A 21431-nucleotide genomic window follows, 5' to 3' on the forward strand; every position below is an offset into this window, starting at 1 on the left:
CATAAGATTCTTATGATCCTGTCTCATTGACAACACTGGAATGTAGAAATTACTTCTTACTGGGGGTTTTAAATTAATCTTCTAGAACTATTTAATATTTAGTCTTCTATGCAACAAGTATATTCAATCTTAAATACTAGAAGTTAAATCACAGTTTTATGTCAACTATCATGATTTTAAAGTTTCATTATTTTGCTTTGCTGGAGTCATGAATTTTCACACTTGGGAGTGCAAGTTTTTACTGCAGCAGGTAAAGAAAGGTTCTGAATGTGACATAGCAGATAACAACCACACAGGAAGCTCTTCTGCAGCAGGAATGTACGTTTATTTATTGTTCTCCCTATCTTTATAGGTTGTTATTTTACAGACCACTTTACAAAACACTTAAAATTTATTAATAAGGACATTTTACACTAGCATGGTAGGACAGTTGAACCATTCTTCAAATTACAGTTTCCAGGCATTCAAGAATACATTTTCTACAATGTTTTGTTTCTGTCAATGCACATTAGCAATCATAAACATAAGACCAACAGGGTCAGGAATACCAAGTTGAATAAAATCAAGGTACTGCAATGGATCTGAGATAAGAGTTTTAATTGATTCATTTTTGGTTTCCTTTCTAATTAAATTTAACAGCCTTTTGCCATAAAAACATTAATGGGAAGTATCAGGAGCTGCATTCATTTTTTCTCATTTTTCACATTTTCTATGAAGCTATCACTTGGAGTGCTGAGGCAAGAACTGCACTTCACCTGCTAGTCAGCTGGGTTTTATTGCAATTGTGGTCTAGTGAAAGCAACTTTGTTTTCTGTTAAAAGCAGAGAGACACATTATACTACATAGTTTGGGGCAAATATGACAAAAAAAATGAAGTAATATGACAAAAAAATGAAGTAGATGAAACATTTCTGACTCGGATGCAATGAGTGTGAGAAAGGTGACTCGGGTCTCACAGCTTATTGATCTGCAATTTGAGTCTCTCCTCACCATTTAACAGAGTCAGTATCCTACTTTCACTGGGGACAGAGTTCACTTCTTAGCAGCTGGTACAGGTTGTGTTTTGGATCTGGTATGAGACTGACATGGAAAACACACTATGTTGCTGGGCAGTGCTTAGCCTAAGCCAAGGACTTTCTAGTTTCCCTTGCTCTCCCAGCAAACAGGTGCACAAGAGGCTGGGAGGGAGCACAGCCACAACAGCTGACCCAAAGTGGCCAAAAGGATATTCCATACCAGAAAACATCACAAACGGTGTAGAAACTGAGAGGAGCCAATCACTGCTCAAGGATGGGCTCGGCAGCAGGTGGGAAGTAATTTGTGCTGTGCATCACTTGTGTCTCTTTGGTTTTAGTCATCTCTTTCTTTCTCCTTTCCATTAGAATTACTGTTATTATAATTCAAGAGTTCAATTATTCAACTAATCTTGGGTTCTCAACCCATGAGTTTTACCTTTCTTTTTCCAGATTCTCCTCCCCATCCCACTAGGAGCTGGGGGCAGTGGGGAGTGAGTAGCTGTGTGGTACTTAGTTGGCAGCTGGGGTTAATCTATGACACAGTATGAAAGTTTTGGGCATCGTGTAAAAATAGGCTGCTAAGTAAATACCAGTTTTTCAGACTATTTTAATTTTAAAACTGCTTTTGGATTCTATATTTTCTAAATCGCAACTACCTATTGGAAAGAAAACCATAAAATTAGAAAAGATTAATTCATGGGAAAAGATAGAGTAATTTTAATTCAGCTACAGCAGAATTGTTAGCTGATAGTTTTAAATACACATTTAAATATGTATTCTTATTTTCAAGTTATTTAAAGAATCAATGTGTATATATAGATATAGACACATATTGTGAATGTACATGTGTGTGTTTGTGTGTCTATACATAAAAGGGTGGGAACAGCATGATTATATTCTATAGCTAGATCTAAACTAAGCAACAGCATCCGGATACAGAACAATACCTTAAAATAAAACTATATGATCTCAGGAAATTCCATACTAAAATTATCTCTCCTTTAATTCCACTGTATTAGCAGTGAATGGAATCAAGACAACAGCTGGTGCTAAGAATCAGATTCATTGATCTATACACAGATTTATTTTTTTAAAAAATTCAAACATGCTAGACTCAGCATAGAAAGTGTTATGCAGTGTTCCTATTAACCTTAGTTTCTGCATAAATGTTACTGGAGCAGTAGGAATAAACTGGATAGCAGTTCCCATCTCTCCATTGCTGCTTTACTTTATCCCTTTCACCTTCTCCTTGAGTTACTTGTTACATATAACTCAGCACCAACAAAAAACACCAAGCAAATGTTCAATACTGCAGAAACCTGAGTTTGATCTGTGGACAAAAGTTTCCAATACTTCAGAAAAATTCCTCAGCAATTTCACCAAAGAGACTATGGAAAACATTAAATGCAACTGAAAAGAGTTGCTCTAGTTACACAGGATAAATGTGCAAGTACACAGTTATATTCCCCCACAATCAGCCTGCCCATTTAATCAAGGTAACTTTTGAAAACTGAAATTTGTGAATATACTTTGAAACTGCAGTTACCAAGGCCATGCCATGTCTTCTTCATAGCTGCCAGCCTCTGTCTTGTACCTACAGCACAAGAGCAGACAGTGTGACTCAGCTGCTTAAACTTTGAGCAGCTAAGGCACAATAATCACAGATGTTTTTCAAAGAATTACTGCCTCCTTCAAGGCATTTTCTGCTCTAGGGCTATTTTTTCATGGGACTTTGCAAAGTGAAAAGAAAACAGGCCCTCACAGCTGGGTTAACAGCACCATTGTGATCTAAGTTATTGATCAACAAATGTCCCAGACTATTACAAAAAAACCCCACATTCACTCTTTCTATTCCCAACTGCTTATTCATGCCCTCCCAAAAATTCTTGTCTCCTGGGTAGACACAGGTACACGTGAAGCCAAAAAGTAAACCAGACTGAAAAAAACAAATCAGTTCAACCAAGTACTCTTTACCTCTCACCCCATCCCCCAGGCAAGCTGTGGCTCAGATAAGGTTCCCAACTCAGCTTCCCACATACTGGCACTCAGAAAGGGACAGTGCAGGTGACAAAAAGGCAAGTGAGCAATGAGAATACCATTTGGGCTATCAGCATCAAACCATGCAGGTTTTGGCAGTTAACTTCAGCTGGAACACCTCCGGTTTTTCCACCCTCAAGACCTTGCTTCTACCTGTTTATTCAAAGGTTTTGACAGACTTTAACCTGAAGCTTGATTTCCCACTGAGGAGCTGTCCTAATGTCTGTTTCTTGTCCACATTAATATAGTGCAGCCTCCCCACTGAAGATCTGAAGCACCTTAAACTGACAGGGAAGTATGATATGGAAAGATGAGAAAATAAATAAAAAATGGAGGGTGTCTCAGGGGCACACTTTTAAAATCTCCAGCAAAATTTAGCCAACAAATAAGCATCACAGCTTATGAATTTCCAGTAGACTTTGGCAGACTGCACTGCTAAAACACAAAAAGGTTTAAGGAACAATCAGTGTATATTCCCTGCTGAACAAGACCTGCTGAGCAGGTACAGCTTTGGTCTGCAGCAGGTCATGAAGCACCAGCAGCGAGAAGCATGAACTTCAGTGTAAAGAAACACAAAACAGAAAAGACTCAGTCTGTCCTGAGAATAAAATGAGAAAAAGAAAGGATACAAGGAAGAGATCTGAACTTTGCAACTGAAACCTGGATCTTAAAGAAGAGAGTGGGAGAAACAGGAAAAGAAAGCTATGATCTGAATCTAGTGAGGGAGATGGGGGAGAGACACACTCCATAAGGGACACGGGTTGGCACGAATTTGCTATGCAGAGAAAAAGTAGAAAAGGAATCAAAGAGCTGTGGCAGGCTGGTGTAACCTCATTGCCATTTATTCACATGAGAAAGGGCAATTAAAAACTGTAACGTGCACAAAGAGGAGAAGGGAGACATCAGATTATTTCATAGTTTGATGAAGATGAGAAGCAAGATGTGGAGAAAACAGTGAGAAACTAGAGACAGATTTAAAACACAGGAACTGCTCAAGAACACAGGTCAAAGAATATTAAAGGACAGAAGCCTGCTGTCCCCTCAACTACTTTACTATTTACAGTAAATAGTAAAGCAGCCTTGAATGAGCAAAAAACACCCAAAGGTCTTCAGAGACACAGGCTTCTATCTCTTCAGCTGGAACAGCTTATGTATCAAATCATAGTCCTCAAATTAGGTTCAACATGTAATTCACGGGCTGAAGTGAGGGTGTTAAGTGGAAGCACTTAGGCTGGTGCTTCTTCCCAGCCCAGTTCTTCTACAGTAGAAGGCTGTAGGCCATCCTCTAGATTTGGACAATACAGCTTCAGGCATTTTTGTTTATCTTTTCAAAGTCCCTAAACATCAGGTAACTCCAACGAGTATCAGAAGTATATCAGAAAAAACATTAAACACTACAAAAAAACATTTAACATTAGCACTGTCCAAATTCTGAATGCTTTATTTTTACTGAAGTAACAAGCTGTAGTGTTTATATTCATATACTTTATACATTTGTGACTGCAATGCCTGTCAGCACTACCAGATTTATCTTGGCTCTAGTCTAACATATTATTTATGTGGAGTGACAGCAAGGCATTGATAATAAATCTTCATATCATAGCAAGAGAAAGATTCCCAGACACCAAACTTGTGTCACTGGAAGTCCAAGTACAAAGTAAAAGACAAATAATATATATATGTCCTTCTGGTAATTTAGTTATTTCTGCAGAAATAATTCGCTCAACATAAACAACCCACCAATGGACAGTCTTGAAAATTGTCAATGTAAGTTTATCTGCTCATGAACTACATGGAATTTGTTGCAAAAATTAACCTGTTTACAATTATATCATTAGCCAGATCACTTTCTCGCTACACAGAACACAACCACAGTTACTATCCAATCACAAAGAAACCTGAGTTGGTGCTTCATAGTTCTTTCTGAGCCACGTTCTGCAGGAAGCATAGCTAACTAATTAAATTAGCAATCAGTCCAGAATTACCAGCCCTCCACTTCAATATTGCTGCATTTTATATGTATGTAAGGAGGGGAAAAAAAGAAAAAAAAAGCTAAACCAGTGAAATTAGCTTGGCTAATAAGAACCTTATTACCTACACAGATTAAATGAAGAAGACAGTTTTATTAGAATAATCTTCACATTGGTAGTCAGGGTTCATGAGGATGAGTTTGTGAAACACTGCATCCAGGTACACAACTACTCTTACTTAATTTTGCTACACAGTAAAGCAAGATCAGCCACTAGAAGAAATTTACCTGAAGTGCTCATAAATGAACTGTTGCACAGTTACTGTAAATCCAGCATAAATCCATGCTGCTACCAAAAGGAGTACTTCCCACTACAAGCTTTCCAATGCATGTAGAGAGAGGAGAAAGAACTAGGAGAACAGGGACAGGCTTCTGGCTGGAGCACCTTTTCTGCCAAAGTACTTTCCACAACTCACATGCAACACAACTCTTCAACAACTAGGGCTGGACCCAGGCAGGAATAGTCAATTACACCTTTGTGTCAGTTTTGTTTACAGAGCATAATTATACTAGAAAACTAATGTATTTTAGACAACTTGAGTAAAAACACTGCAAACTCAGTAAGAAAAAATAATTGAATAAAACAATTTGTCCTTCCAAGGTACAGCTCTGTATATTATAGTGACCTTAAAGAGGATAGTAGAAACTTGTCAAACTGTTGTGATCTTCGCTGGCTACAGTCAGAGAGGTTGTGGGGTTTTCTTCTTTGTTTTCTTTCAATCTTCTATAAGACTTTGAAGCCATTGCTGCAGCCCAGCTAAAGCACTTTCATATCAGAGTATCAGGAGGCTGGTTGCAAAACTAATTCTGATTTTATGAAAGCAGATGGGAAAATTGGTAAGCAATGGATTAGAGCAATTCTGTATGAAATTCAGTTACTTTACTTGAAACATGAATTTCAGTTACTTTAAGAATTATCAAAGTCACTAATTCCATTTTTCTTTCATTTATTAATACAGTTTTTCTTTTAAGATTGCTGCTGAGGTATCAGCGCAAGTTTTTTAAGATAAGCAATTAATTTTGCATCTTAGTAAAACTTTGCACTTTAAATTTTTCACTACTGCACTAACTCAAAGTGAAAAGGAAATTCCCATTCTGATTAAATTAATTATCTAATGAACACAATCTACTCTGGTTCAGAAAAAGCTTTTTTAATAGCTTTCTCATTAGGCAGTTTAAAGATAAAAAAATATGTATAGTGATGACGAAAATTTAAGTCTTTCCAAGAATACATGTTAAATAGTCTAAATTAGGGGCTTTATGACCCCTAATACACATACCAATGCTTTTGAGGAAGTAAAGAACAAAATCAAAACTAAATACAATTGTAATTGTTTTCACAATTGTAATAAAGTATGCAGAACAAAACCAGAAATCAGTAGGTTGGCACAAATATCAAAAAATATTTAAAATTTAAAAATGTTATTGTCCAGAAGAACTTCAATTTTAATCAACATCTCCCTTGTTAGATAATATCTCTATTATAACAAAAAGGCTTTAAAAAAATACACTTCAATGGGACCTCCGGCAAGATGCATAAATTTCTCAAATACAGCAGAACATGGTACTTTTCTAGTGAAGAAGAAGGAAAAAGTGTCCCTATATCACAAAACAGGAGGAACAACCAATACAAGGATAAAAAAAAAAAAATAAAAAAAATTCTAACCCCAGGTGACTTAATCTTCTTCAGACGAGTACCAATATTTCTAAAGGGGTAACACTTAATGTCTGCTAAAGCTCACAATATAAAATCTTTATCTGAAGGGCTTCTCTTAATTCCCTTATCTTCTCCCTCCTCCTAGAAGATGAGAACAGGGAATTAAGGGAAATTTGTGACCCAACTCCACCACCTTCCTCTAAATACCCTTTCAACTGTTCTTGCACTTTTCTATGGAGTAGGGCATCAAGAGAAAGGCTCTCCTGGATTGCCCCTGTACTCAGCACCACACTACTGTTCATCAAATGGCATTTGGAATATGCAATTTCCTACGAATAAATCCCTAATAAGGGTTTCAGGCACCATAAACACCTCAAAAGAGCAATAGATTTTAATTTTGACCTAGAGGGAAAATATTTCCCCAGGATAGCAAAAGCCACAGGCAGACAGCGACTAAAGAGATACCACACATTTAATAAAGGTCTAAAGATGAAAATAAAATCAATTTCTTAAGCAAGAGGGTGAGAGAAATCTGCCAATGCACTCAGTCATTCTGACTGGCACAAATATAAGAACGAATGAAATTTTTATTTGATTGAAATACAGAATTAAATAATTAAATGACCCATTTATGGTGGGGTTTTTTTTTTAAGTTTGGTCTTCAAAAATTTAAGGACATATAACCCAGACCCTCAAATTAAATCCTATTTTTTTTCCTCAAGTGCTGAAAATAACTTCTGTGCCTATGTAACACACAAGGTTCAAATTAAAAATCTTAGAATATTAATCAATATTAACTGTAGAATAAGTCTTTACACACATTGCAAGTCAACAAAATCAAAGACATTCCACTGCCCCCCAAACCAGCACCATCCTGGCCTGATGTAGCTCAGAATCTACTAACTGCTCACAGCATCTCCAGTATGAAAACAGACCACACTTAGCACAAGACATCCTTAAAGAGGTACTGAAGAGGCAGAGGCATGTCTTCTAATATCCTCAATCCAATAACTGTGCATGTGAGGTGAGTAGGAGGGGAGGGAAGTGCAGAAACTGATTAAGTCCAAATATTCTCCTTAAACAGAACAGCACGTGCTGCTGACATGACAAAGGGCACTTTGCCTAGGCAAACCATTGCTTTGTCCCAGTGGGGTATTTCCTATATTCTTATGCTTAAGGCTAGGCTTGACATTTATCTAAAAATTTGCAAGCATGGGCAGGTTTTAAAATTTGCTTGGTCATATGCACCTAATTAGTGCACATAACCAAGCCCTCACAAATCTTGTCTGACAGTAACATCTTGCTGTTAGCAGGCATAAACAGCCTTTGCAAGACTGCTGACATATCTCACATATCACACTGAGACCACATCTCATTTTTAATGAAAAATCATTAAGGACATTAAATATACAGCTTATGGTTTATAACTCAAAAGATAGCTAGTTCCATTAAATCTCTTACTGTGCACATGTGGCAGGCAGAAAAACACATTAAAAGCATAATGAACACAAAAGTTTAAATAATCATACATCATCTTGAAACAGGCCCCTAAGAACAGCTTTTATGTGAATTTTGAGGAAGTAGTAATAACTATGAAATGCCTTCCCCCATCCTGTTCTTCAGTATAAATATGGGTAGTTCTTTAAAGGAGGCATTTTAATCATACTCATGTCTGACATGTTACAAAATACTGGCATATCAAGACACACTTTTTAAAACAAATACACAAGTGGAATTACTAGGAAAGAGAACAAAACATCATTGTGTCCCTACACACATATGTTGTGTACCACATATGGAATCCTGTGTGCACTTCTCCCCTCTCCTTGCTCTGCAGTTTTAAAGAGATTTAAGAAGGTATGAATTCAGGTGATCAAAGGTAAAGAACAGTTTTATTTCAAAAAGCAGGTCACATAGGTAAAAGATCTTTAGTCTGAAAAAGAACAGTGAAGAGGGGGACTCAATAAAACCAAAAGTGGTATGGACAGAATTGCTCCCTGCCTTGTCCAGAGGAGGGACTCTGGAAGTTTCATATTCAATAAGCAGGTGTCAGAACCAATCTTTTCATTGTCTTGAGCCTTTGTTTGGGTTTTTTTTGAATTTACTATTATGTATAGTAAACAGAACATCCACTTAAAGGCATACTTGTTGATACAGAAAAGTGTTGATGTGAAAAGCTTCTGTGGGCCCAACGAGCACCTGGAGAAAAGTCAACTGAAAGCTATTAAAGAAAACGAAATAACACACACACACCCCATCATTTAAGGCAAGGAAGTCCACAAGCTGCTGCCAACAGCCTGTCAGCATGTAGTGACACTTTTCCATTTCTCTGCTCAGAAGGAGGTTGTCAAGCAGATCCTGTAATTTGGCAGGGCCTTGGATGGTAAGGGCATAAATAAAAAGAAAAGAAGGCCAGCCAAAAAGTACTAAGAGGTACTGGAAGACCAGAAGAGTGCTTGTAGCCAGGTGCATGTTGCCATGGCTGCCCTTTCACAAACATGATGAGTTTGGGGATTCTACAAATGCCTGCTGCTGAGTTTTCTAACAAAAGTCCCCAGCTGGCCAAGGAGTGAGCAGCAGGTACATGCTGACACACCAGGTATTTATCCTGAGTGTGGTCTGTGGGATGCAAGGGTGAAGGAACAACCCTTGGAATAGAAATCTCCCAAAACATTTCCATGAGGTGGTTTGAGGACAAATCAGCTGGATGCTGTGCAACCAGCTCCCTACAGGTGAATCAGTCAGGGCAGCTCACATGATCGAGGATTAAAAAAAAGGAACGTTTTGGGGCAGGACTCATTGAGTGCTGTCTTCTTACAGGACTAGACATGGCTGTGGCTAAAGGGCAGCCTTCACCTGGAAGCAGCTGGGGAGAAGGGTGTGTCAGGGGGAAGATGGGACAGATCATTTCTCATGATGCACTCTGTGTGAGGTTTCCATCATCACTCCGCAATCATCCTCTGCTACATCAGTGGGGCACAGGGTTTAAGTTCAGTGTCTGTGCAGCACGGGCTCTCCAACAAGGTTGTTGAGAATGGCATATAGGGCTAATCAGGCATTTTGTCTGACCAGCTAGACATATTCTTCTACTCTTGTATGACTTCAATACTCTATATATATATATATATGGAATAAACCAACTAATCATGGAGTAAAGCAGCAACTTACAGGCTCAAAGTGAAAACAGAGATCATTCATCTGTCATATGAGATGAGGATTTGAAAATTTCATTAATTTTCTGAAACTGCTAGCTAAGATATTCAAAGAGTTTCATTACTACAAAGAGTCTTTTTATGCTGTTAATCCAGATTAGTAGTGACTGTTCAATTTAGAGTTTGCCTAAATCTTTAGTTCTACCTGATGCAATAGAACAGCCTAATTCTTCCTTCCTTTGAAGCATGGCCCTGCCCTCTGAAAATTCTTCTCTGCTCCTTCCCCTACTTCCTGTTCCAAATTCATGGTTCATTGTGCTTTTACTGCTTTACAGCCCATCCACATACATTTCAAAAAGGAAAGTACTTCAGAGCTCCTCTACAGATTTTTACTCCTTTATTTGTTTTTAGTGATTTGATCACCTGCCACAAGGACAAAAAAAAAATAAAAATATTAATCTTAAAAATCTTCATAATTTTCATAACTGATAATCAGAGAGAAATCAGCAGCTCTTCTTGGATAAAAAACATTTTATCACAAAAGACTTTACAACTTTTAGTTGTACAGGCTGCCTATCATCTGACTTGAGCACCACAATCTTGGAGAGAGCCATAATTGTAGGCAGCCCTTTATCAACCAATTTGCCACTCTAAGGTGGTCTGATCTCAGTCTGAGTCCAGCTGTTAATTTAAACTGCCTCCCTCGGCACACAAACATTGAACCCCTCTCAGGGGACATTCTCATGTGCCCAGTACTATTAACATGGCATTCCCGGCAGCTGAAACAAATTGCACTGAGGTAGCCAGGAGCTGCTCACCTGCTGGGCTCTGCTGAGCCACAAAAAACAGCCCAGACCACTCCAAAGCAAGTGTTCAAAAAAGTTCTCATCTCTCAGAGTGTGCCTGGGAACACAAGGCAGAAGGCACAAACTCAGCATCACTGACACTCCAGCAAGCAAGGAAACCCTTGGAGAATTGGATTTTGAGCCTCCTGCTTCTGTTGGCTGGCAGTTTAGACAAAGCTAAACTTTACAAAGGACACATGCCAATACCCACCGTATTGGGCCTCACGTCAGTGGGACTTTTAGCAGCTATTAATGTTCTCCTGAAAGCCGTGCCCTGTGGGTTGCACAACAAGATTTTGGTATTTTTAAATAAACCAACATTTTGCCCTTCTCTAACCACCCAGAACAACATCCAACTGGAAAGTCAAAGTAATTGTCCTTTCTGGAAAAAAAAATATTCTCTGTATTTACTAAATCTACTGTGCAGGCCTGCTTATTAACAAGATCATCTCATTTCCTCCAAATCACAAATATTTCAGTACTAATGAATTAAAGAAGGTAAAACTAAAAACATCCTTGTGGCAGAGATACTGAATGCTTAACACGAATATTTAAACATTTATAAGTCAAATGAAACAAAGTAAATTGTTGTATTTGTGCTGCAGCAGCGCTCTGCCCATTATGCAAGATGTGCTGGAGAGAGGGTGGGGTGAAGAGGAAGTCCCCAGGCTCTGTTTTAATTTGGAAACATCTGTCCCTAGGGAAGGGACCAACTCAATAAGGCATCATCTCACAAGTTTATTTTATATTTTCCTTTCACAGTTAGCTGCACTGCTGATCTAACCATAAGTAGCAATTCTATAAAAATAATACTAATATCTCCACCAAGACTCTTGATATTATTACTTTTACAGGCCAATTATGTTTCTGTCAAGTGCATCTGTGGGTAGTTAAAAATATGTAGACCTGGAATGATTTAAGTTCATTATTTCTAAGAAGAAATAGGGGTGGTATATTCTAAGTAATAGTGAGTGTGCGATTAAGCAGAGATTCTCTCCTTAGCAGCACACCAAATAAAGAATTATCCTTTTAGGAGTACAAAACACAAGCATTGTCCTTGACTTCCAGTGAAACTTATTATAGTATCACCATAGCCTCCAACTCACAGCAGTCACAAAGCTGACACATAGTGTGCAACACTTCGCAGTTGTTAGTCAAGAAGAACAACAGGTCAAGACTGGTAAATTCACAAGGCTCCAAAGGCAACATTTTAAAAGAAAATAGATTACTTAAAAAATTAATTTAAAAAAATAAATTAATTAAAAACCCACAAAATCAAACAACAACAACAACAAAAAATTACCAAAAAAACCCACCAAAACCCTTTCAGAATTACTTCCAACACCTGAGGCAAGAAATGCTCTCCTTTTTTTTTTTTTTTCTTAGGGAACAAAGAAAACCAAAGAGACTTTTCCTTACGCAGATTGGAAAGTTTACAGCTTTAACTTTCTCTCTCTCCCTCTGAAAAAAATACACCCATGAAACAAACTAACTAGCCCTCCAAACATTTCATTGTCTACACAAACATGAGTAAGTCGAGCAGATAAGGTGTAAAGCCTCACTTGGCCAGTTTTTCTCTTGGCTCTAAATACTGTAACTGATGCCACAAGTACATTCTAGACAGCTGGAGCAGTTCACCACAAATACATTTGGCCAGCTGAATTTGGCAGTTGAAGTAAGTTGAAGGACAACAACAGTAGTTTTGCTTCTTTTAAACAATCTCAAATAGAATATAATATTTCAGTTGGAAGACACCTACACCAATCATCTAGGCCAGCTGCCTGACCACTTCAGGGCTGACCAAAAGATAGAGCATGTTGTTACAGGCATTGTCCAAATGCCCCCAAAACACTGACAGGCTCAGGGCATCAACTACTTCTCTGAGAAGACTGTTCCAGTGTTTAAACACCCTCTCAGTAAAAAATGCTTCCTAATGTCCAGTTTAGACTTCCACTGGTGCAATTTTAACCACTCCCATGCATCCAACCACTGCACCTGAGGGAGAAGAGATCAGCACCTCTCTCTCAACTTCCTCTCCCCAGAAAGCTGAGAGAGCAGTGAAGTCACCCCTCAGACTCCTCTCCAAGCTAGAGAGTCCTCAGCTGCTCTCCCCATCCCTTCCAGCTCCATCACCAGCTCTATTGCCCTCTGGCTGCATCCAAGGGGATGCATTCATTCTGGGGCTCAGAACTGCACACAGAACTCAGGTGAGGCCACAACAATGCTAAATACAGCATGAGAGTGGGGCATCTACTGTTTCTAAAAATCTTAGAAATGTTAGAAGTTTCCACACATGCTTGTGTTGGGGGAGTTATTACAGGTCATCTTTGGGGAAAAATATCAGTAAATAGCCAATTGTTGCATCTGTTCTCAGAAGCTAACCCTCCTGCTTAATTCCTCTCTTCTTTCTTTCTCAACAGAACACAACTATTGAGTAAGGAAAATCAAAGTATTTAACCATAAAATGGTGTAAAGGACTTTGTTCTTCATGATTCCCTAAATTACTTATTTCTCAGTGCTGCCACAAGAAGGTAGGAGAAGTAACACAGGTGATGGCACACTTCACAGCAACAGAAATACACATGTCATTTGCTTCCCAACAAATGTTATCTTCTGGCATCTCCTTCCAAAAACTCTCATATTATTCACCAGAATTTTCCCTTGTCCAGTATAAAAAATCCTGCTCAGTTCAGTAAGGAACAAGTTATAAAATGCCTTTAACAGTCTTTAAGCTGTGTTCTCAAGGTCAATGTATCAGAACTGAGTAGGTAAAGTCATTATGTTAACAGTATGAAGTAATACAGGGTTTAGGGTGACAGCAGTGTCAGGTAACTAATGTCATTAACTTCCCCAAGGAATCATTTTTTATTGAAGTTAACTATAATCAAGACCCCAAAAGTTGGCTGCAGGTGATATATGGCCTTAGTAACTAAATGAAGAATAACATACTCATCTACACTCAGTAAAGACTAGAATATAAAGACTCAAAATACACCAAGTGCTATTATTTTTTTCCTTCTCCTAATCAGAAGTTTTCCACCATGTTTTCTCCTCCTCCCCCAAACACCATTTCTCTTGGTTACTTTGCTAAAAAGGAACTTCTTACTAGAATATCTATTCCTTCCACTGGCAACTAAATACTTACAAGGAGTTATAGGTATCTTAGACAAGTCAGGAAATGTCAAAAGAAAAAACCCAACAAACTGCTACTGAGCTAAAAGGATTAAATTATGATGATTACAATGGAAGAATAGAAGAATAAATGATTTACAGTGTAGCTATTTCCTAACTAAAATCTGAAATCTTCGAAGAGGGAGAGCAACAATTATTGTCACCAAAAGAACTTCTGGAGACAGCTAAACACAAAACAAGACAAACAAGTTGAAAAATTCAACAAACAATTGTCCACGCTCCTGTAAGTTATCAATGTTTTAAATTAAAATGCTGGTGCAATTTATGCGGCCATTAGTGTCTTTGAAGTAGATACATGTTTACATGGAGGGGAATTTGGTATTAAATTATCACTCTAAACAGAACTAAGGTGAAGTTTAAAAGGTAATAAACATTTATAATAGATTACAAAAACAATCATACCTATCCTACTCACTAAGCAAAGTTCAGTACTTTACCAAACAAAACTCCTAAGATGCAACTTAGTCTTTGAAAGAGCTTGCAGCTTTCTTGGGACAATCTTGCTCAGAATTTCTTATAACTCCTTCTACAAACAGTTGTAACATTTATTTTTTTTTTTACATTAAACAGGATATTACATTTGATAGGAAACCAGCGTGACTTTAGTTGGATTCCCTTTTTCCAGGAAATTTTTTTAGTGAATCACTGACCACATCCAAAAAAGAGAAGCTGAACACAAGGTTCTCAACAGACTTTCTATCCTGGATACAGGGTATGAATGAGAGAATATTATTACCATCAGCCTCAGCTACAACAGTCTGAAGTCAAAGTCCTGGTTTGTTTTTACTAAAATAAGTCAATACAAACCCTTGAAAAACAGGCAAGACTTTGAATACACACAACCTAAGTGAGCATAAAAATAATACTTTTGATGAGATTTATGCCTCCTGTATGCCTCTAACACTGCAGTTAAAATGACCTCCACAGTTTTTTATAACCTTCATAAATGCATGGGATTGCTGCTGACAAACAGCTGAAGTCCCTCCCAGGCACACCAGAATGCCTACACTAGACACCCAGGAATGCACTCCAAGAACTAAAAAGTGCAGTGAGCTCTTTGAGTTTAATCCTGTGCTTTACTCGCACAAAAGGCTAGACCAAAGTTTAATATCTATGTTTGCAGAAACATTGCTTAGTCTTTAAAATAATTACCACTGCCAATGTTCATCCTGTTGCATCTGCTACAAATAATGTTTCTAAAAAAGACCAGCATCTTTTTGTGTTCACGTGTCTGAAAAGAGAGTGGTTACACACATACACACAAGAAAATCTGCATCAGACTAAACAGCAGCAGCAGGAAAAAATAACTTTCTCCCTACATGCTCAATTGAGCACTGCTCAAGTACAGGGAGCAAGGTGTGCACTGGTTTTCAGAACAGACAAGGCAGCCCCATCTCTCACCTGTGCATGGGACACAGAGTAAGGCACTTGATAAACTCACTGGTGACCATAAAACTGATGGGTTTGAGATTATGCCATGAAGGTACAGTGACAGCAGGAAACCTGGGAAACTGACATTCTGCATTTCCTCACACTCCCACTAACTAACAGTATAGAACTCTCTTAGCCATCACTGAGCAGCACTGCATCATTAGGTCAGATTCCAAATAATTTTATAATAATAAAATTAAAAAGATGTATCTCAGGTAGCATCCAAGAAAAATGCAGCTCAAGTAAGCACATGTATTTACATTGCATATAACCCAAATCACACAATCTCAGCACAAACCGTCCTGTACTTTATTGCTGTCTGTGTAAAAAGGCCCCAGCAAATTTTTTAGGGATGCACTTTAGAACAGACAAATACATTTTCATTTGCTGTTCCCATTCCAATACAAAACTAAGAATCTTTGCACATAGTTTTAAACCTTTTTGAACTACATGGGACAATTGACCAATACTGCTTTTGCATAGCCACATAATTCTAAAGACTTTGCAACAAAACGATGGTGCAGCTATGGCAAATCCCACCAGCTGTGTAGTTTCATTCCAGGTATTGTTACCATAATATTCCTGCTATTGTTATCTCATTGCCATTAATGAAGTCTAGATACATGCTACTGCCACATCTTCATTTCAATAACTTTAAGTTTAATTCCCGCATAGAATGCCCACGTAGTTCCTTCAGTTCATTTTTAAACTTTCTGCAAACAAACAATAAGAAGTTGTTTATTTATTTTAAATAATACTCTCCCAGGTATACAGCGTATACTCACCCAACATCCCCTATTCAAAATTACCTAAAGAACAAAAGCCAGAGACCAAACATAAGAATTATTAAAACAGTCAAAGACAGTACAATCAGCTAAAGTTTCAAGCCACCGGTGTGGTAAAACAGCTCACCCTCCCCTTGCTGCAGCTGCTCCGAGCATCCCTGCGGGGCGGCGGGTCCCTGCCAAAGGGCGTGAAATGTGTGCCAGGAGGGCTGATTCCCCGGGCCCTCCTTGAGCAGAGAGGCATGTGAAGCACCAGCCTGCCTTCCGCAACAAGGCACCCCGTCGGAGAGAGGGGGCCGGGGCTGCGCTCCTGCCCCGCCGGCAGGGCCGGGGTGTGGCTGCCAGGGGGTCAGCTCGTCGGGACAGCCCCCTGCGCTGCAGGAAATCCGCAAGAGGTGATTTACGGGCAGGGCTCATTCCCATCCCACTGAGCTGACAGTTCAGCTGAAATGTATTAATCTGGGCCCTGAAAGCCTGTTAAATAACGAACTTTAGCCTTAGGCTAAAAAAAAAAGAGTAGGGGTGGGGGGGTAGGGGTGGAGAGGGATGAGGCAGTGTTGCACAAGCTTATCAGTGCCCACTTGCTGCAGAACGTGCCCTTGCAAGAGCTGTGTATGAAGAACTACTACTATTTATATCTGTAACACTTCCAAGTCACTGCAAATCTCTAGACAAGTTTAATACGTGACAATTACTTGCTTAAAAACACAATACCCCTATTTTCTGGACAGCTTTTCCTCCTATGCTGGAGGAGCCTCAACTTCATTCACACTTTTTAAAGTGTTTTCTAAAGCTCTTAAAATAGGAGTGGAGAGAAATAAATACATTGTATTAAGAGCTGACCCAAAGGCCTGCATGACTTGCGCTTAGGCATCAGTTTAACATGCAGCAGCATGGCATCTTGATGGGAAGTAAAAACATAACATCTATGAACTTCTTTGAAGTTAACAAAGTTCAAGCAGATGACTTTATACTGACAATACAATCATATTTTCCTTGAAACAATTACTTGCAGTTTACTTATTTAATCCTTTCATAATTACTTAAGATACTCATCTCAACATTCACAGAAACAAATATGTGCAGTACTCACTCAAACAGTTCCAACAAAAGCAACAAACTCACAGCTAAAGACTTCCAACATGACTAAGTCTGCTTGGATCCAGAGTCTTTCTCCACTTACTACTCAGCAGTAGTCAGGCACAAAAACGTTTTCCTATGAACGTAATTGCTTAACACATGCTATCCCACTGCCTGGTCTCTTGACCTTTCCTTCCTTTACTTTGCTGACAGTTCCTCTTTTTCCAGGGAGCACTTGCACTTATACACAATGTGCTACAGTGGCAACTCCCAAAGACTTCGAGGTTTCTTCGAGAAACAGAGTAACTTTCCACACCATATGTATGGGAATGCAAAGCATAGCTGAGGAGGGTACCTTCCCTATCAACTGTTCTACCTCAGCAGTCTAAGTACACAAAATATGTGCTGTGCTCCAGTTTGGATTCTTTCTACTTTTCCAGCATAAGGTATTCTGAGGCTTTACAACTCAAACACCAGTTTTACCCAGTAAATAACTGACTTACAGTCATGGGTTGGAAGGAGTTGAGGTATTTTTACCCTTCACTAAGTTTTGACTTTCTTTTTTTTTCTTTTTTCTTTTTTTTTTATTTTATTGTTTATTAATAGTCTAAGTGGTAAGAGTGGCTAGCTGAATGGATTTTGTGTTCCTACTTTTAAGTGTGAAAAACACTTTATAGACTTTTAAGCAATTCAATCACTGATAGCGTATCAGCACTAAGAATATTGCAATGTAAGCATTCAGCTGTAGTTAAAACATTTTAAGTGAGACTACAGTATAATCAATCAACTTTTCCATGCAGATTACTATTTGAAAAGTATGAAAGTCTGACTTCTGTGTACAATGTAGGGTGTACAACAGTGTGCATACCTGAAGTGCAGCTAATGTGTACTATCAAAACTTGACTTCCCACATAGTTACAGTAAAATGTCCCAAACTTTTAATCAGTAAAACAAACAGCATAGAGGGGGGGAAAAAAAATCAGAATATTAGTTTAAATTTAATCCACACAACTCCCTCCCTGACCCACAGTGAAATGAATAATGAATGAGCAAGGTCATGATTGCTTTCAATAAGTATGTCAGAAATCTTCAAAACAATGAGATGAGGGTAAGACAGACATCAAAGGTCTTCCTAACAATGCCACATGCTTATACAACCACACACTATGCATCTTTTTTACGCATCAGCATACCAGGAACTGCATAACCACAAGTACCAAAGGTACTTGAGTTTTATGTTACGAAACTTAATATGCAAACAAAAATTAACCGAGAATTTTAAGTATTTGTGTCTGGAATCCGAGAATTTAAGCCCAACCTTCGCCATGCGTCTGGGCAGAACTAAGGTTTTCAGACTGGAGTGTCACCTTACACCTCCCGTCAACTCTGTCACGCAGCAGCAGCTCACCCAAAGCGTCAGTAACTCCAAGAGGCTTTTCAACAAATGGAAAGTCTAGGGTTTTGTTGTCATCGTCCTCCCACGCCTCCCTGGCCGCTTGGCTCTTGTGCCCAGCTGCTCCCCTGAGCGTTTCTCAGCCCGCCCTCCCTCGGCGCTCCCCAGCTCCGGACCCCGCTCGGAGGCGCCCGCGCCCCAGCTGCCAGGGCCGGCAGCAGCCGCAGCCCGAGGGCCGCTGCCCCCGGCCGAGCCGGGATCGCTGCGGGCAGTCCCCGCTGCACGGCGGGAGCGCAGCCCGCGGGCTGCCGCTGCTCATCAGGTGTTTCGCGGGTCTCTGTAAACGCAGTTGTTCCTCGTGCAGCCCACCCACCCTGCAACAACCCCAAAAACTCAAGACGCTTCTAAAAAAATTCCTTCCCCCGCTTTTAAGCAATCCTCCGCTTCAAAAGGCTTCTCCCACATCTTTTCTTTGGTGGACTTCCCAAGCAGTCTGTTCAGAGGGAGTCGCAGCTACATGCCCAGAGGAGCGAGCTGGCATCTACAGCGGGGGCACGGGCTTACCTTTGCCTCCCCCGCCTCGGGCTCCTCCTCGTAGTAGCCCTGGCCGGACTCGTAGGCGGCGGCAGCGGCCGGCTGCCGGGGTCCCAGGAGCACGGCACCGGCAGCCAGGCAGCAGCTCAGGGAGAGCACCTCCAGCAAGTGCATGGTGCAGGGATGGCAGAGCGGGCGCGGAGCGGGGCAGTCGGACAAATGCTGCCGAAATTATGAGGCTCCTTTTTTTCCTCTCCCCCCTTCTTTCGCTGTCCTTTCCCCCCTCCCTCCCCTCGCAATATCCAAGGCAGTAAAATCCGTGGGATGGAGAAGATGCGGTAGCAGCAGCTCCTATGCGCCGGCAGGGGAAGTTCCCAACTTTCCCAGCCGCTTTGCAAATTCTCACCAAAGTTATCCAGAGTTTGCCAGGTAAAAAACCCACCAGGAAACCGGACATCCGAGGCTGCGCTCACTCAGGAGCAGGGGAGGTGGAAAGCGCAGAGAGGAGAGGGAGGAGGAGGGAAGGGAAGGAGGGAGAGAGCCAGGGAGCAGCAGAGCGGGACCGAGCGTCCAGCAGCACCCGGGGAGATCCCTTCGCGCGGGCCGGGCCGGGCCGGGCCGGGGGCTCGGTGCCGCGGGGGCTCGGTGCCGGGGGTCCCGCCGCTCTCCGCCCGCCGCTCTGTGCGGACGCCTGTCAGCGGTGGCGCGGCCGGGGGGTGCGCGGCGCCTGGGGCTGCGCGGCGGCGGCGGCGGCCGCGCATGGCGAAAGCGCCCTCTGCCTGCGCCTCTGCGCGCCGAGAGGGGCCGGCGGCCGCCTTCCTCCTCCTCCTCCGCCACCTCTGCCTCCTCCTCCAGCCTCTGCGGCTGCCGCGGCGGCGCCGCCGGCCGCTGGCGCCCCGGGCAGCCATCGCTCCGCACGGCGGGCAAGAGGCCGCCCGGGGCGAGCCGCGGCTCTGCCGGGAGGGGGAGGCGAACGCGCCCCGTCCCGCAGAGCTGGGCTCCTCCAGCCCCGAGCTTCGGCTCCGCGAAGATGAAGCCCGCGGCAGGTCCTAGCCCCGAGGAAAAAGCAAAGTGCCCGGCTCGTTTAATTTGGCTCGGAAGCCAAGGGGTGGAAGTTCGGTAAAACTCACGCAGACAAATCGTGCAAGAAAGTTTCTGTGACTCCTAATCAGTTACTTGTTGAGCAGTGTTGGCAGCTTCACTTAAGACAGTATGCAGCTATTTTTGGCTGCAGAAAAAAAGATTTTGCCATGTTAGAAACAGTGATCCAAAGAACACCATAATTATTTGTAGGCTTCCAATCAATAACATTTTAGAGCTGTTTTCAAAGAGAAGTAACACCCCATTCAGAGCCCTAAATGAAACTGAGCACAGATCCTGTATTCCAGTTACACTGTGATTATGTTTAAAAAGAATGTACATTGCTTTCAAAGTAACACTCTACATCCTGCTCAAAACTCAGCTATGCAAAAGGAAAATGTTATATTCCCTATACTCGTTTTGCTTGATTATTGAACCTTGTGTAAATATTTAAAAAGCTTCTAATTTGTTTTCTGCATAACTTGTGTACATCTTTTGGTAATTATACTGTATGGGAACCAAGTGAGAGGGCAGATCCCTAACTGCCTTGATTAGATGCTGGCAGTCTGCTCATATTACACTGCTCTTATTCTTTGGGAATCCCATTATGTTACTATTCTGGGAGTGACATTCTGGAAGTTATACATAAAGGTGTCTCTAGCAGGCTTCCAGGTACCTCCTTGTTTTTTTGATTTATTTGTTATAATTTCCAAGATGGTATTTCAGCATGCTGCAACACAATTAGTTTAATGCTAGAAAGCAATCACTTCATTTGCAATCACAATGAAATCTATAGTTTAAGTAGAGCTGTATTTTAGGAGGGTTGTATAGTCATTAGAAAATTATTGAAGCACTAATGTTTTTCTAAATACTTTCAAGACAGAGTAAAGCAATGAAATAAGGACAGGGGTAGAAGTTAAACAGAACAGCTATGAAGATACAAAATAGCATACATAAATTAAAAAGACCATTGTTCTTCACTGGACCCTTACAGCGCTTCAGATCAAAGCATAGGATTAAAGCCTAAAGAGACCATAGTCCAGGATGCAAAATCCATCTAAATAGAAATACAGCACTACTGATTTGAGTTTAAACATATTAAAAACCTCTCAAAAGTACCACAGACTGGTATGGAGAGGAAGTTCTTTTGCAGCACTTTATTAAAACCTGCCTGACAAATCATGCACAGATAATTATTTC

At 40.6% G+C, this 21431-nt stretch overlaps 1 protein-coding gene across 1 annotated transcript in view; it reads right to left on the minus strand.

Moving 5' to 3' along the window:
- Positions 1-19912, minus strand: part of VEGFC (vascular endothelial growth factor C) — a 69708-nt gene extending 49796 nt beyond the window's left edge. The window contains 3 exon segments of the mRNA XM_015624651.3: positions 19182-19353; positions 19355-19686; positions 19688-19912. Coding sequence (XP_015480137.2) covers positions 19182-19353; positions 19355-19686; positions 19688-19912 — 729 coding nt within the window.
- Positions 19913-21431: the final 1519 nt, after the last annotated feature.

The sequence above is a fragment of the Parus major genome, chromosome 4, assembly GCF_001522545.3.
Source record: "Parus major isolate Abel chromosome 4, Parus_major1.1, whole genome shotgun sequence".
NCBI lineage: Eukaryota > Metazoa > Chordata > Aves > Passeriformes > Paridae > Parus > Parus major.